Raw genomic sequence first — 12,034 nt, 5'->3', positions numbered from 1 at the left:
CATTTTTGTTTTTACATGTTTTGTGTCATTAGGAAAATCCTCTATCAACCCTTGATACATTTTGAAAATCAGATGTAGAGGTTTGTCAGACTACCTTAAAATAGTTTCAATATTTGATGCTTCTGTCTTGTCCTTGTTTGCTGTACAGAGAGAATAAAGTGTTGCATCTCCAAAAGTTCACCCCAACCCCTTTTCACTTCCCTGGCTGCCTGACCCTGCTGAGACCCCTGTCACCATCTGATCCTGCCCAGACGAGGCATGACAAAGAATTACCTTGGTATACATTTATACATAATATTGTCCAAGAATAGAATCAATGGTTCAATAATTTAAATGACCATTATTCCCAGATCCCAGACTGTAGCCTACCCATCAACTCACAATGGAACTTTCTATCCATTCACTGATTGTTATAATATACTGAAAAAATCACCTGAGCTCCATAGAGTGGTCATCCCTGGCTGTCTGACCCTGCTGGGACCCCTGTCACCATCTGGTCCTGCTAAGACATGATGAGCATAGTGTTGTGTACTGACTGTGCACTAGAGGTTGATCGATTATGATTTTTCAATGCCGATACCGATTAATCGGACAATTTATATATATATATTTGTAATAAATGACAATTACAACAATACTGAATGAACAATGAACAATTTTATTTGAACTTAATATAATACATAAATAAAATCAATTTAGTCTCAAATAAATAATGAAACATGTTCAATTTGGTTTTAATAATCCAAAAACACAGTGTTGGAGAAGAAAGTAAAAGTGCAATATGTGCCATGTAAAAAAGCTAACGTTTAAGTTCTTTGCTCAGAACATGAGAACATATGAAAGCTGGTGGTTCCTTTTAACATGAGTCTTCAATATTCCCAGTAAAGATGTTTTAGGTTGTAAGAGCGTCTGCTAAATGACTTAAATGTAAATGTAAATGTAGTTATTATAGGAATTATATGACTATTTCTCTCTATACAATTTGTATTTCATATACCTTTGACTATTGGATGTTCTTATAGGCACTTTAGTATTGCTAGCCTAATCTCGGGAGTTGATAGGCTCTAAGTCATAAACAGCGCTGTGCTTCAGGCATTGCTAAGAGCTGCTGTTTGAATTAATGCTAACGAGCCTGCTGCTGCCTACCACAGCTCAGTCAGACTGCTCTATCAAATATCAAATCATATTCTTAATTATAATATAATAAACACACAGAAATACAAGCCTTAGGTCATTAATATGGTCAAATCCGGAAACTACAATTTTGAAAATAAATGTTTATTCTTTCAGTGAAATACAGAACCGTTCTGTATTTTATCGAATGGGTGGCATCCGTAAGACTAAATATTCCTGTTACATTGCACAACCTTCAATGTTATGTCATAATTATGTAAAATTCTGGCAAAGTAATTACGGTCTTTGTTAGGAATAAATGGCCTTTCAACAGTTCGCAACGAGCCAAGCGGCCCAAACTGCTGCATATACCCTGAATCTGCTTGCACTGAACGCAAGAGAAGTGACACAATTCCCCAAGTTAATATTGCCTGCTAACATACATTTATTTTAACTACATATGCAGGTTAAAAAAATATACTTGTGTATTGATTTTAAGAAAGGCATTGATGTTCAAGGTTAGGTACATTATTGCAACGATTGGGCTTTTTTCGTGAATGCGCTTTTGTTAAATCATCACCCATTTGGCGAAGTTGATGGAGGCTGTGATTCGATGATAAATTAACAGGCACTGCATTGATTGTATGCAATGCAGAACAAGCTAGTTAACCGAGTAACATCATCAACCATGTGTAGTTAACTTGTGATTGTGAAGATTGATTGGTTTTTTAGTTTAATGCTAGCTAGCAACTTACCTTGGCTCCTTGTAGCCAAAAGGTCCTTTTGATGCTGCATTCACGTAACAGGTGGTCAGCCTGCCACGCAGTCTCCTCGTGGATTGCAATGTCATCGGCCATAATCAGCGTCCAAAAAGGCTGACTATCGATTGTTATGAAAACTTGAAATTGGCCCTAATTAATCGACCATGCCGATTAATCAGTCGACCTCTACTGTGCACCATGATAGTGAAGTCTTTAGAGCTGTTTATGTCAGTTACACTACTAGCTCAGCACTGGGAATAAATATATGTTTTCAGTTAAGTCAAACAGCAGTTACCTTGCCAGCTACATCAGTCAAATATACAGTAGCTCATTTTTTATCTGCTTGCTTTTACAACTTGGAGAAAAAGTACAACACACACAGACAACAGTTGTCTCTGTTCGCACACTCTGTGGTGTCCATCCGCATGGTCCTAAATCCAGCCGACTGAAACCACCAAACAGCCTACCCGACCGCTCTGAGGCGTCCGCATGGTCCTAAAGCACACTTATGCCGCTTTAGGTATCACAGTGCAATGATAAAACTGCGGGGGACAGAAATGCAATTTCAGAATGTGGGGGGGTTAGGTCCCCCTGTCCCCAGTAAAAAATAATATGAATAGGTCCTTTGCTTCGTGTGTGTGTGTGTGTGTGTGTGTGTGTGTGTGTGTGTGTGTGTGTGTGTGTGTGTGTGTGTGTGTGTGTGTGTGTGTGTGTGTGTGTGTGTGTGTGTGTGTGTGTGTGTGTGTACTTCCTCTTCAGTTACAGACAGTAAAGTTATATTTGACCTTGAGAAAAAAGGGACAGTGTGTGTATCATCTATAAGATTGACTGCAGGAGGTCTTTCAGCTTGTGTTACTGACAGAAAGGTGAACCCACACCCTCACTGCAGCAAGCTGTATGTCTATATCTCCACAGATGTACCATCAAGTACCATGCACTGACTGCAAACACAAACATCTAGATACCTCTCATTTTGGACTTCTCAACAACAGAAAAGCACTCCCCAAACACACACAAACATAGCTTTAATCCTGAGTCATTTCGGAAAGGCATTATTTTCAGAGGAATGCAAGCAGCAGAACCTGTCAAGGCGACAAGACGAAAGATAGTTGGTTTATGCATTTTCAACTGTTTGAATGAATTTCCAATTGAAACTTGATCCCAGAGAAAGCACCTGACAAAAAAATAATATGTTTGCTCAGAGGTGACTGTGTAATACGCATTTGGTCTGTTTGGGCATAATCGAAAGTTGATTGATTTCCTGGATGACCTTTCTAAAGCTAATTGCTCAGTTTGGGGCACAACAAACATAGATGGAGAGGAATGTAGTATGCTCTCTGTGGAATGTATCATAACCAGATATGCCTGGTTTATGAGTATGAGATATGCTTTACGGATGTGACTGAGACCGCCATGGGGGCCAGAGTGCATCAATACAGCATGCCTCATATTCAAAGATCAATAAATAAGTCCTCTGGGTAAATTCATCTGTGCAAACGTAGGAAGCAACACACTTCTCAATGAGCGTGTGGGGGGGGGGGGGGGGGGAGACATTATAAGGCATCACCTTGAACTAATTGAGAGGAGGTAACAATGAACAAGGTTGGGAGACATATTATAGTCTTATAAAAGTGCAGCTTTAGGAAGAGAAATCTTACAGCTTAAGAAAGTGAGGCGTCAGATTGGCGTCTCGACTTGGATTAAAAGGTATTTTTATCATCTAAACCAAAGAGTAATTTCATATCACACGTAATGATTTACACATAGGGAACTGTAAAGAACAAAGAGATGACTATGGAGCAGATCTACATGTGTGGGACCAAACATGGGGAAAATATTCTATGCACATTTCAATGTGAGTGAAATTTGAAAGGTGAATAATGATCTTTGAGAAAAGAGAGACTAGTCTTCAAAGAGTTGACTGAAAACCTTAAGGGCTCGCAGCGTTACATTGTCTTCAGGGTTAACGTTGCCTCAGTAACTACATTCACTATTCTTTGTCAAACGAAGGCCCCTGTGAAACCTGTATCAGACAAGACTACATTCTTCCCAACATCAAAACAAACTGACTGATAGATGGCATGAAGTTGATACTTAAAAGCTTAAGAGTGTATGAGACAGAACCTTGCGGGTCCAATTAGTGAACAGTGAAGCTGAGTGGTTCTACGGCCGTTTTTATATCAATATCAAATCATTTCTGGGTAACAATGAAGTACCCTACTGTGATTATTTTAAATTAAAATGGTCAAAATGAAACAAAAAATTGCTCCTTATCTAAGATCAATTTCTCAAGAAAGATTTGTGCTAGGACTGTATGGGAGTGGTCTGAGTGGGGAGGGGAAATGAGCTGTTATTGGTAGAAAGGTTTGTGCTAGGACTGTCTGGGAGTGGTCTGAGTGGGGAGGGGAAATGAGCTGTTATTGGTAGAAAGGTTTGGAACTTTCCTTATTGGTCTATTAACTCATTTACCGCATTGTGGTCACCGTGGAAGGCCAAAACTCCATCCCACCAAAACAGGCTGAAATCTCAGGCTCTTTTCAAACAGCTCTTACACTAAAAGGGCATTATCATCATTGTAACAATTTCACAGTATTATTCCAATCTTATAGTGTGAAACTACATATAAAACAATGGAAAAATCATTTTTTTGACTGCACTGGGCCTTTAAGGGTAACATAATCAAGCACTAAAAGGACACCCTACTATAATCATATATTGTCCATGTGAGTGAATGTATTGCATCCATTCCCAAACACTGAGGAATTAAATCTATTCTTACAGGACAGCATAGTGTTTATTATCTATTGAGAAGGTTGTCCTTGACCAGCCACCTGTACAGACCAACAGACAAGCAAACGAGCAGAGCAACTGAAGGCACCGAGACAGGCAGCTTTCCCCTGTTGGCTAGAGGGAGAAGTTAACCAGCGTCACCATAGAAACAAGGCTAAAAGTCTGGCATAGACCAGGACGATGTCCATTAATAAGAATGAATTCTGCGGCACAACACAACAATTACCAATGTTTCCATCCAAAAACAAGAGAGGGAGTTGCTTGAATTCCAGGGTAATGTAACCACCCTGCCAAGACGAAGTAGCACAGTTTCAGAGGAGAGTAAGGTATAAATACGTTCCATGCCTCTACTGTATAAGATGAGAAAAGCAAATGTGTGTGTGGCCAAAAGAAAGGGCTTAGACAAGTTGACCTTACTTCTTCTTGGTCTCCAGAATAGCTCATTCTCTGATATGTTTTCAGAAACCAAATGCACCTAGCACCAGTGTTATCTAGCTAGGTACTATTTAGTATTCATGGGAATATTGCCGGTTAGCTGTGAAGCACCGATAGCTGATAAGAGTGCAGGCTAGCCAGTGGACCATGAAGCATTGAGATGTGTCTCTCGTCTAACACCCTTACCTCAGCCACTGCCTCCAAGAATCTGCTCTTATTGAGTTTACTTTTAAATTATTCAAACTTACAGTACTGTTCATAGCCAACAAAGAGTTTTTAGAAGTTGTGAGAGATACCCCCAAAAAAGCAGCAATGTTATTTATATAGCTGAGCAAAGAGACAGACTGTACAAAAGGCTATGAAGAAGGCCAGTGTCTGTCCTTGTGGATATGTAAGTACATCTTTTCATATCTTTCACATGTTTATGTCCCCTAGTACTTTGTTTATATGACCTGTAATTATATAGATGTACGCTATATTGTTTATGCGGTTATTACATTGGATTTAGCTGTTTAGAAATATTCAAGTGCATTGTACAGTTGAAGCCCTGTACTGAAGATTGCGGTGCTGCTACGTTCGTCGTCGGAATGAGGAGGCCAAGGTGCAGGGTGGTGGACGAACATCTTACTTTTATTCAAATGAACACCGAAAAACAACAAAATATAAAAGGAACGTAAAGTTCTGCAGGCTACACAGCAACTATACAAAATAAAGATCCCACAAACTAAAGTGGGAAAAAGGCTGCCTAAGTATGATCCCCAATCAGACACAACGATAGACAGTTGCCTCTGATTGGGAACCATACCAGGCCAAACAAAGAAATAGGAAAACTAGATTGCCCACCCTAGTCACACCCTGACATTTACATTTACATTTAAGTCATTTAGCAGACGCTCTTATCCAGAGCGACTTACAAATTGGTGCATTCACCTTATGACATCCAGTGGAGCAGCCACTTTACAATAGTGCATCTAACCCAAATAGAGAATGAAAAGGATCTCTAAGGTCGGGGCGTGACAGGTGCTATGCGTTGCAGTATACTGTACGTGCAGCGGCACCCCTTTGCTCTCTAATTAGTGTAGTCACGTTGTATGGCGCTGTATTGTCTTTTATAAAACTGGTTGTTTGGATTCTGGATGCTGATTGTACTAGGAACGTTCCATCTGTACTGTGTTGGCTATCACAGACACACCTATGCCTACTAACAGTTTCATCTGAAAATGATCATCCTTCAACAATTCTCCATAGGAATATCATGTTTATGTTGCCGTCCAAATCATCTCTTGTATTTATCTAAACTTGCACATTATTTCCCCTTGCTTCTAGCCGAGCATTTCGTTCGGTACTTTCTGCCTGTCCTGATATTTCAATTTAGAATTTTGTACCATGCATAGAGTGAATGGTGCTCAGACGAGACAACTTTTTCTGAGCCAGTCAAAACAGCGCATCAACGTCACTATCATGGACATATCCAAATCAATGCCAATAGAAAAAAAGCTCAAACACGCGAAAATGCAGCTAGTGTACTGTCATTCCAGGGTCAATGTTTGACGTGACTGAGTTGGAAGAATGAAATTGTATGAATTGACGTATCAAAATGAAATGGGAATGAATCACATATTTTCATTGTTATTTTAATATGTTGGTAACAGTTTTATAGAAGCAAATAAGGCACCCGAGGCAGTGCTGTATCATGAATACAGTCCCCGGTAAATGGGTTGACGGAACAACGCCATTTACTTGTGACTGTATTCATGATACAGCACTGCCTCGCGTGCCTCATTGCTTAAGTATAGCATTAAGCCATTATAGCCATGTTATTATTACATGAATATTGCTTCTAGTATAGTGAATTAGATATTGTATTATGTATATATCTGTCATTCACTATTGTATCTTTCTTTGTCTCTTTACTTGCAGACCACGCACACACTCTTAGTTATCACAAGCTGTCAATCAAAGCCTTAATGTGCCCCGGCCCATGTACTATACACAATGTGCTGTGCTGTTCCGTGCCTGTACTGTGAATCTTCAGAGTCATTAAACCACCTCGACGGCAATCCTCTGTCTTGTCTGTGCTCTTACCAGCACACGGGAGCTGTCCACCAAAGTCCTCAGTTACACAGACGAATGGAGAAACATTAGTGATTACATTATTCTATGATATTCAGAAGTCCAACAATTGAGTATTCCAATTGAGAATGCAAACAGCCAATACCATGCCAGCCTGGAGAATTCATTAGAACAGGAGAAGTTTGACCTTTCTCCTGGGTCTTGATTACTGGAATGTTCAGCAAGTGTCGGGTACAACCTCTGAAGAGATAGATACATCCAGAGTCACCTTTGAATGATCCAGTAAAAATCGAAAGACTATTAGCAAGATGTTCCTTTGACTTCCAATTTTGCATACCGGCAGCTACAGGGAAACCAAGTGAATTGTGTTAAACAATTCAGATATTTATCTTCCAACAACATCTGTGATACAGAAACTCACCAGAATATTGAGAAGTGAATACAACACTATATATAGGGGATATTGGAAATGGAAGAACTGTAGCTAAATGGGCAGACAGACAGACACGTCATCATTTCATCCCTTCATCAATCAAACAGTCATATTGAAATGTGATTATGTTCATGTGATGTTCTGTTGAACCTACTCAGTACACAAACACAATTTCATGTTAATCCCACCCAGGAACATATGATCCGTGCAGACACTACAGAAATATCAATTCAAAACTATACAGAGGTCTGGGCTAAAATCAGAATCACTGCAGTTGTTAAGGTCACACACATACACATACACACGTGGCGAGCGCACACACATGCACAAACACACAGAATGATTGCCATTGGTCCTGAAGCACTGTTACTCTGGTATCATGTTGTCTAAAAGCAACACATCGACGATGGTTCTTTATTAGCCTTGACAAGTCCAAGTATATAATATACAGAATTCTCACTCATACATTTCTCTGTACTGACTACTCATACATTTCTCTGTATTGACTACTCATAGATTTCTCTGTACTGACTACTCTAACATTTCTCTGTATTGACTACTCATACATTTCTCTGTACTGACTACTCATACATTTCTCTGTATTGACTACTCATACATTTCTCTGTACTGACTACTCATACATTTCTCTGTATTGACTACTCATACATTTCTCTGTACTGACTACTCTAACATTTCTCTGTATTGACTACTCATACATTTCTCTGTACTGACTACTCATACATTTCTCTGTATTGACTACTCATACATTTCTCTGTACTGACTACTCATACATTTCTCTGTACTGACTACTCATACATTTCTCTGTACTGACTACTCATACATTTCTCTGTATTGACTACTCATATATTTCTCTGAACTGACTACTCATATATTTCTCTGAACTGACTACTCATATATGTCTCTGAACTGACTACTCATATATTTCTCTGAACTGACTACTCATATATTTCTCTGAACTGACTACTCATATATTTCTCTGTATTGGCTACTCATCTATTTCCAGTTCCTCATATTTTTCTATATTAAAATATGACCGAATATTAAAACAGATGTTTAGCTTGACTATGATTTACAAAACCCCTAAAGTTAGGAATGTATGGTCTACAATGTTCCATCCATGCAAATACGTGAACATAGACATCAGTGAGCAGCAATATATTAACATCAGGTTGGGTAGGATTGTGTTTCTTTATTGTCATTTTTTTAAACATAAATTATGAAAGCTTCAAAAACGATTCCCATAGGACGTTATAAAACTCAATATGCAGCGGCAGCCTACTGTGAGAAAAAACAGAGTAAAGCTTTAAAATATTCTGATATCTGCATGAGAAATCTATTAGGCTATAAACTGTCAGTGAGCAGTGAAAAGGATCGGACCCAAGCCCTCACTGCCAGAGCAAACATCTGTAGCCTATCCTGACCGTGTCTTGAATAAACGGTGCAGTTTCTTTTCTTACAACATATTTGAAATAGTATATTAACATATTAGTCTATGACTTATGAATAACCCATACGCTAGAATAAAAGCCATACCTGCTCTTCTTGCTTTTGAGTCACTTTCACCGGCGCATTTGGCTCCTTGGGAGAAGTCATGATAACTAACTACAGCAGTGAGATCACAGCTGTCAAGCCCAAACAGACAGGTGCGGAGTGCTGCGAACCGTACCGCGCTTTCAATTTCAATGGAGAGAGAGAGAGAGAGAGAGAGAGAGAGAGAGACAGAGAGAGAGAGAGAGAGAGAGAGAGAGAGAGAGAGAGAGAGAGAGAGAGAGAGAGACATAGAGAGAGAGAGACATAGAGAGAGAGAGAGATAGAGAGAGAGAGACATAGAGAGAGAGAGAGAGAGCTCAAATACACACCAGACAGATGACACCCTTTCTTGTCTTTACAGCAATGAATGAGAAAATTAGTAGAATTCAGTAAACCAATCATCACTGCACCTGACTGCATACAATAGAATAGCTTCAGTGATGAGAGATTGACATTTGGTGAGCGGTCGAGCAATTCAGCTTTGCCTCCTTCCTCTTGTGTATCATTATCATCATCATCAGCATCACACCTGTTCTCTGATCACTTCTGGACCAGGGATGCTGCTACTGAATGTGACTGATGAAACTTAGAGGGTAAATAAAAAATAGTATTTCCAATATCCCCCTGCAGTAATTATATGGTAGATGGATGATGAAGGTATAAGTGAAATGGTTAGAAGAGAAAAATAAAGATTTATTTTAGGTCTTGTTTTGCTGATCTTTTGTCTTACTTTATATGAATAATTCAATATTTTTAATTGAACTTAAGAGTTATCTACACTGTGCAACTGAGGTGTTCTCTGAATGATGCAACTATGCAAATAAGGTGGGAAAGAAAAGCGAGAATTACAGACACAAAAAATACAGGATTCATAAACACCATCGTTGCACTTCCTTAAAATCTTTCTAATTTTGCCTCTCTCTTACAATCTTTAATTTATTTTCGGTAAAACAATTAAGCCCAACTAATGAGACAATCGTTAATTTTTTATCACATTGACATTGTTAATGAATGTTGGCTCTGTTCCTTATCCACTCCTCCTCTTCTCCCTCCTAACTCTTCGCAAGTCTTAGGCTAATGAATGTTGGCTCTGTTCCTTATCCACTCCTCCTCTTCTCCCTCCTAACTCTTCGCTAGTCTTAGGCTAATGAATGTTGGCTCTGTTCCTTATCCACTCCTCCTCTTCTCCCTCCTAACTCTTCGCAAGTCTTAGGCTAATGAATGTTGGCTCTGTTCCTTATCCACTCCTCCTCTCTCTCCTCCTAACTCTTCACAAGTCTTAGGCTAATGAATGTTGGCTCTGTTCCTTATCCACTCCTCCTCTTCTCCCTCCTAACTCTTCACAAGTCTTAGGCTAATGAATGTTGGCTCTGTTCCTTATCCACTCCTCCTCTTCTCCCTCCTAACTCTTCACAAGTCTTAGGCTAATGAATGTTGGCTCTGTTCCTTATCCACTCCTCCTCTTCTCCCTCCTAACTCTTCACAAGTCTTAGGCTAATGAATGTTGGCTCTGTTCCTTATCCACTCCTCCTCTTCTCCCTCCTAACTCTAACTCTGGCTCTGTTCCTTATCCACTCCTCCTCTTCTCCCTCCTAAGTCTTAGGCTAATGAATGTTGGCTCTGTTCCTTATCCACTCCTCCTCTTCTCCCTCCTAACTCTTCGCAAGTCTTAGGCTAATGAATGTTGGCTCTGTTCCTTATCCACTCCTCCTCTTCTCCCTCCTAACTGGCTCTGTTCCTTATCCACTCCTCCTCTTCTCCTTCGCAAGTCTTAGGCTAATGAATGTTGGCTCTGTTCCTTATCCACTCCTCCTCTTCTCCCTCCTAACTCTTCGCAAGTCTTAGGCTAATGAATGTTGGCTCTGTTCCTTATCCACTCCTCCTCTTCTCCCTCCTAACTCTTCGCAAGTCTTAGGCTAATGAATGTTGGCTCTGTTCCTTATCCACTCCTCCTCTTCTCCCTCCTCCTCTTCTGTTGGCTCTGTTCCTAACTTCTCCTCCAAACTCGCAAGTCTTAGGCTAATGAATGTTGGCTCTGTTCCTTATCCACTCCTCCTCTTCTCCCTCCTAACTCTTCGCAAGTCTTAGGCTAATGAATGTTGGCTCTGTTCCTTATCCACTCCTCCTCTTCTCCCTCCTAACTCTTCGCAAGTCTTAGGCTAATGAATGTTGGCTCTGTTCCTTATCCACTCCTCCTCTTCTCCCTCCTAACTCTTCACAAGTCTTAGGCTAATGAATGTTGGCTCTGTTCCTTATCCACTCCTCCTCTTCTCCCTCCTAACTCTTCGCTAGTCTTAGGCTAATGAATGTTGGCTCTGTTCCTTATCCTCCTCCTCTTCTCCAAGTCTTCTCCCTCCTAACTCTTCTGTTCCTTAAGTCTTACTCTTCGCAAGGCTAATGAATGTTGGCTCTGTTCCTTATCCACTCCTCCTCTTCAAGTCTTAGGCCTCCTAACTCTTCCTCCTAAAGTCTTAGGCTAATGAATGTTGGCTCTGTTCCTTATCCACTCCTCCTCTTCTCCCTCCTAACTCTTCGCAAGTCTTAGGCTAATGAATGTTGGCTCTGTTCCTTATCCACTCCTCCTCTTCTCCCTCCTAACTCTTCGCAAGTCTTAGGCTAATGAATGTTGGCTCTGTTCCTTATCCACTCCTCCTCTTCTCCCTCCTAACTCTTCACAAGTCTTAGGCTAATGAATGTTGGCTCTGTTCCTTATCCACTCCTCCTCTTCTCCCTCCTAACTCTTCGCAAGTCTTAGGCTAATGAATGTTGGCTCTGTTCCTTATCCACTCCTCCTCTTCTCCCTCCTAAACTCTTCTAACAAGTCTTAGGCTAATGAATGTTGGCTCTGTTCCTTATCCACTCCTCCTCTTCTCCCTCC

The 12,034-nt window shown here is 40.2% G+C and overlaps 1 protein-coding gene across 1 annotated transcript in view; it reads right to left on the bottom strand.

The window, feature by feature from the left end:
* LOC115103019 (dipeptidyl aminopeptidase-like protein 6) overlaps positions 1-9,281 on the bottom strand; it is a 67,545-nt gene extending 58,264 nt beyond the window's left edge. Inside the window, exon 1 of the mRNA XM_029623575.2 lies at positions 9,160-9,281. Coding sequence (XP_029479435.1) covers positions 9,160-9,219 — 60 coding nt within the window. The 5' untranslated portion in view covers positions 9,220-9,281. The remainder of the gene's footprint in view (positions 1-9,159) is intronic.
* Positions 9,282-12,034: the final 2,753 nt, after the last annotated feature.

This window comes from Oncorhynchus nerka, linkage group LG20 (genome assembly GCF_034236695.1).
Source record: "Oncorhynchus nerka isolate Pitt River linkage group LG20, Oner_Uvic_2.0, whole genome shotgun sequence".
Classification (NCBI taxonomy): Eukaryota; Metazoa; Chordata; class Actinopteri; order Salmoniformes; family Salmonidae; genus Oncorhynchus; species Oncorhynchus nerka.
The sequence above is the reverse complement of the archived record's forward strand: the minus strand, read 5'-3'. Positions and strand labels throughout refer to the sequence as shown.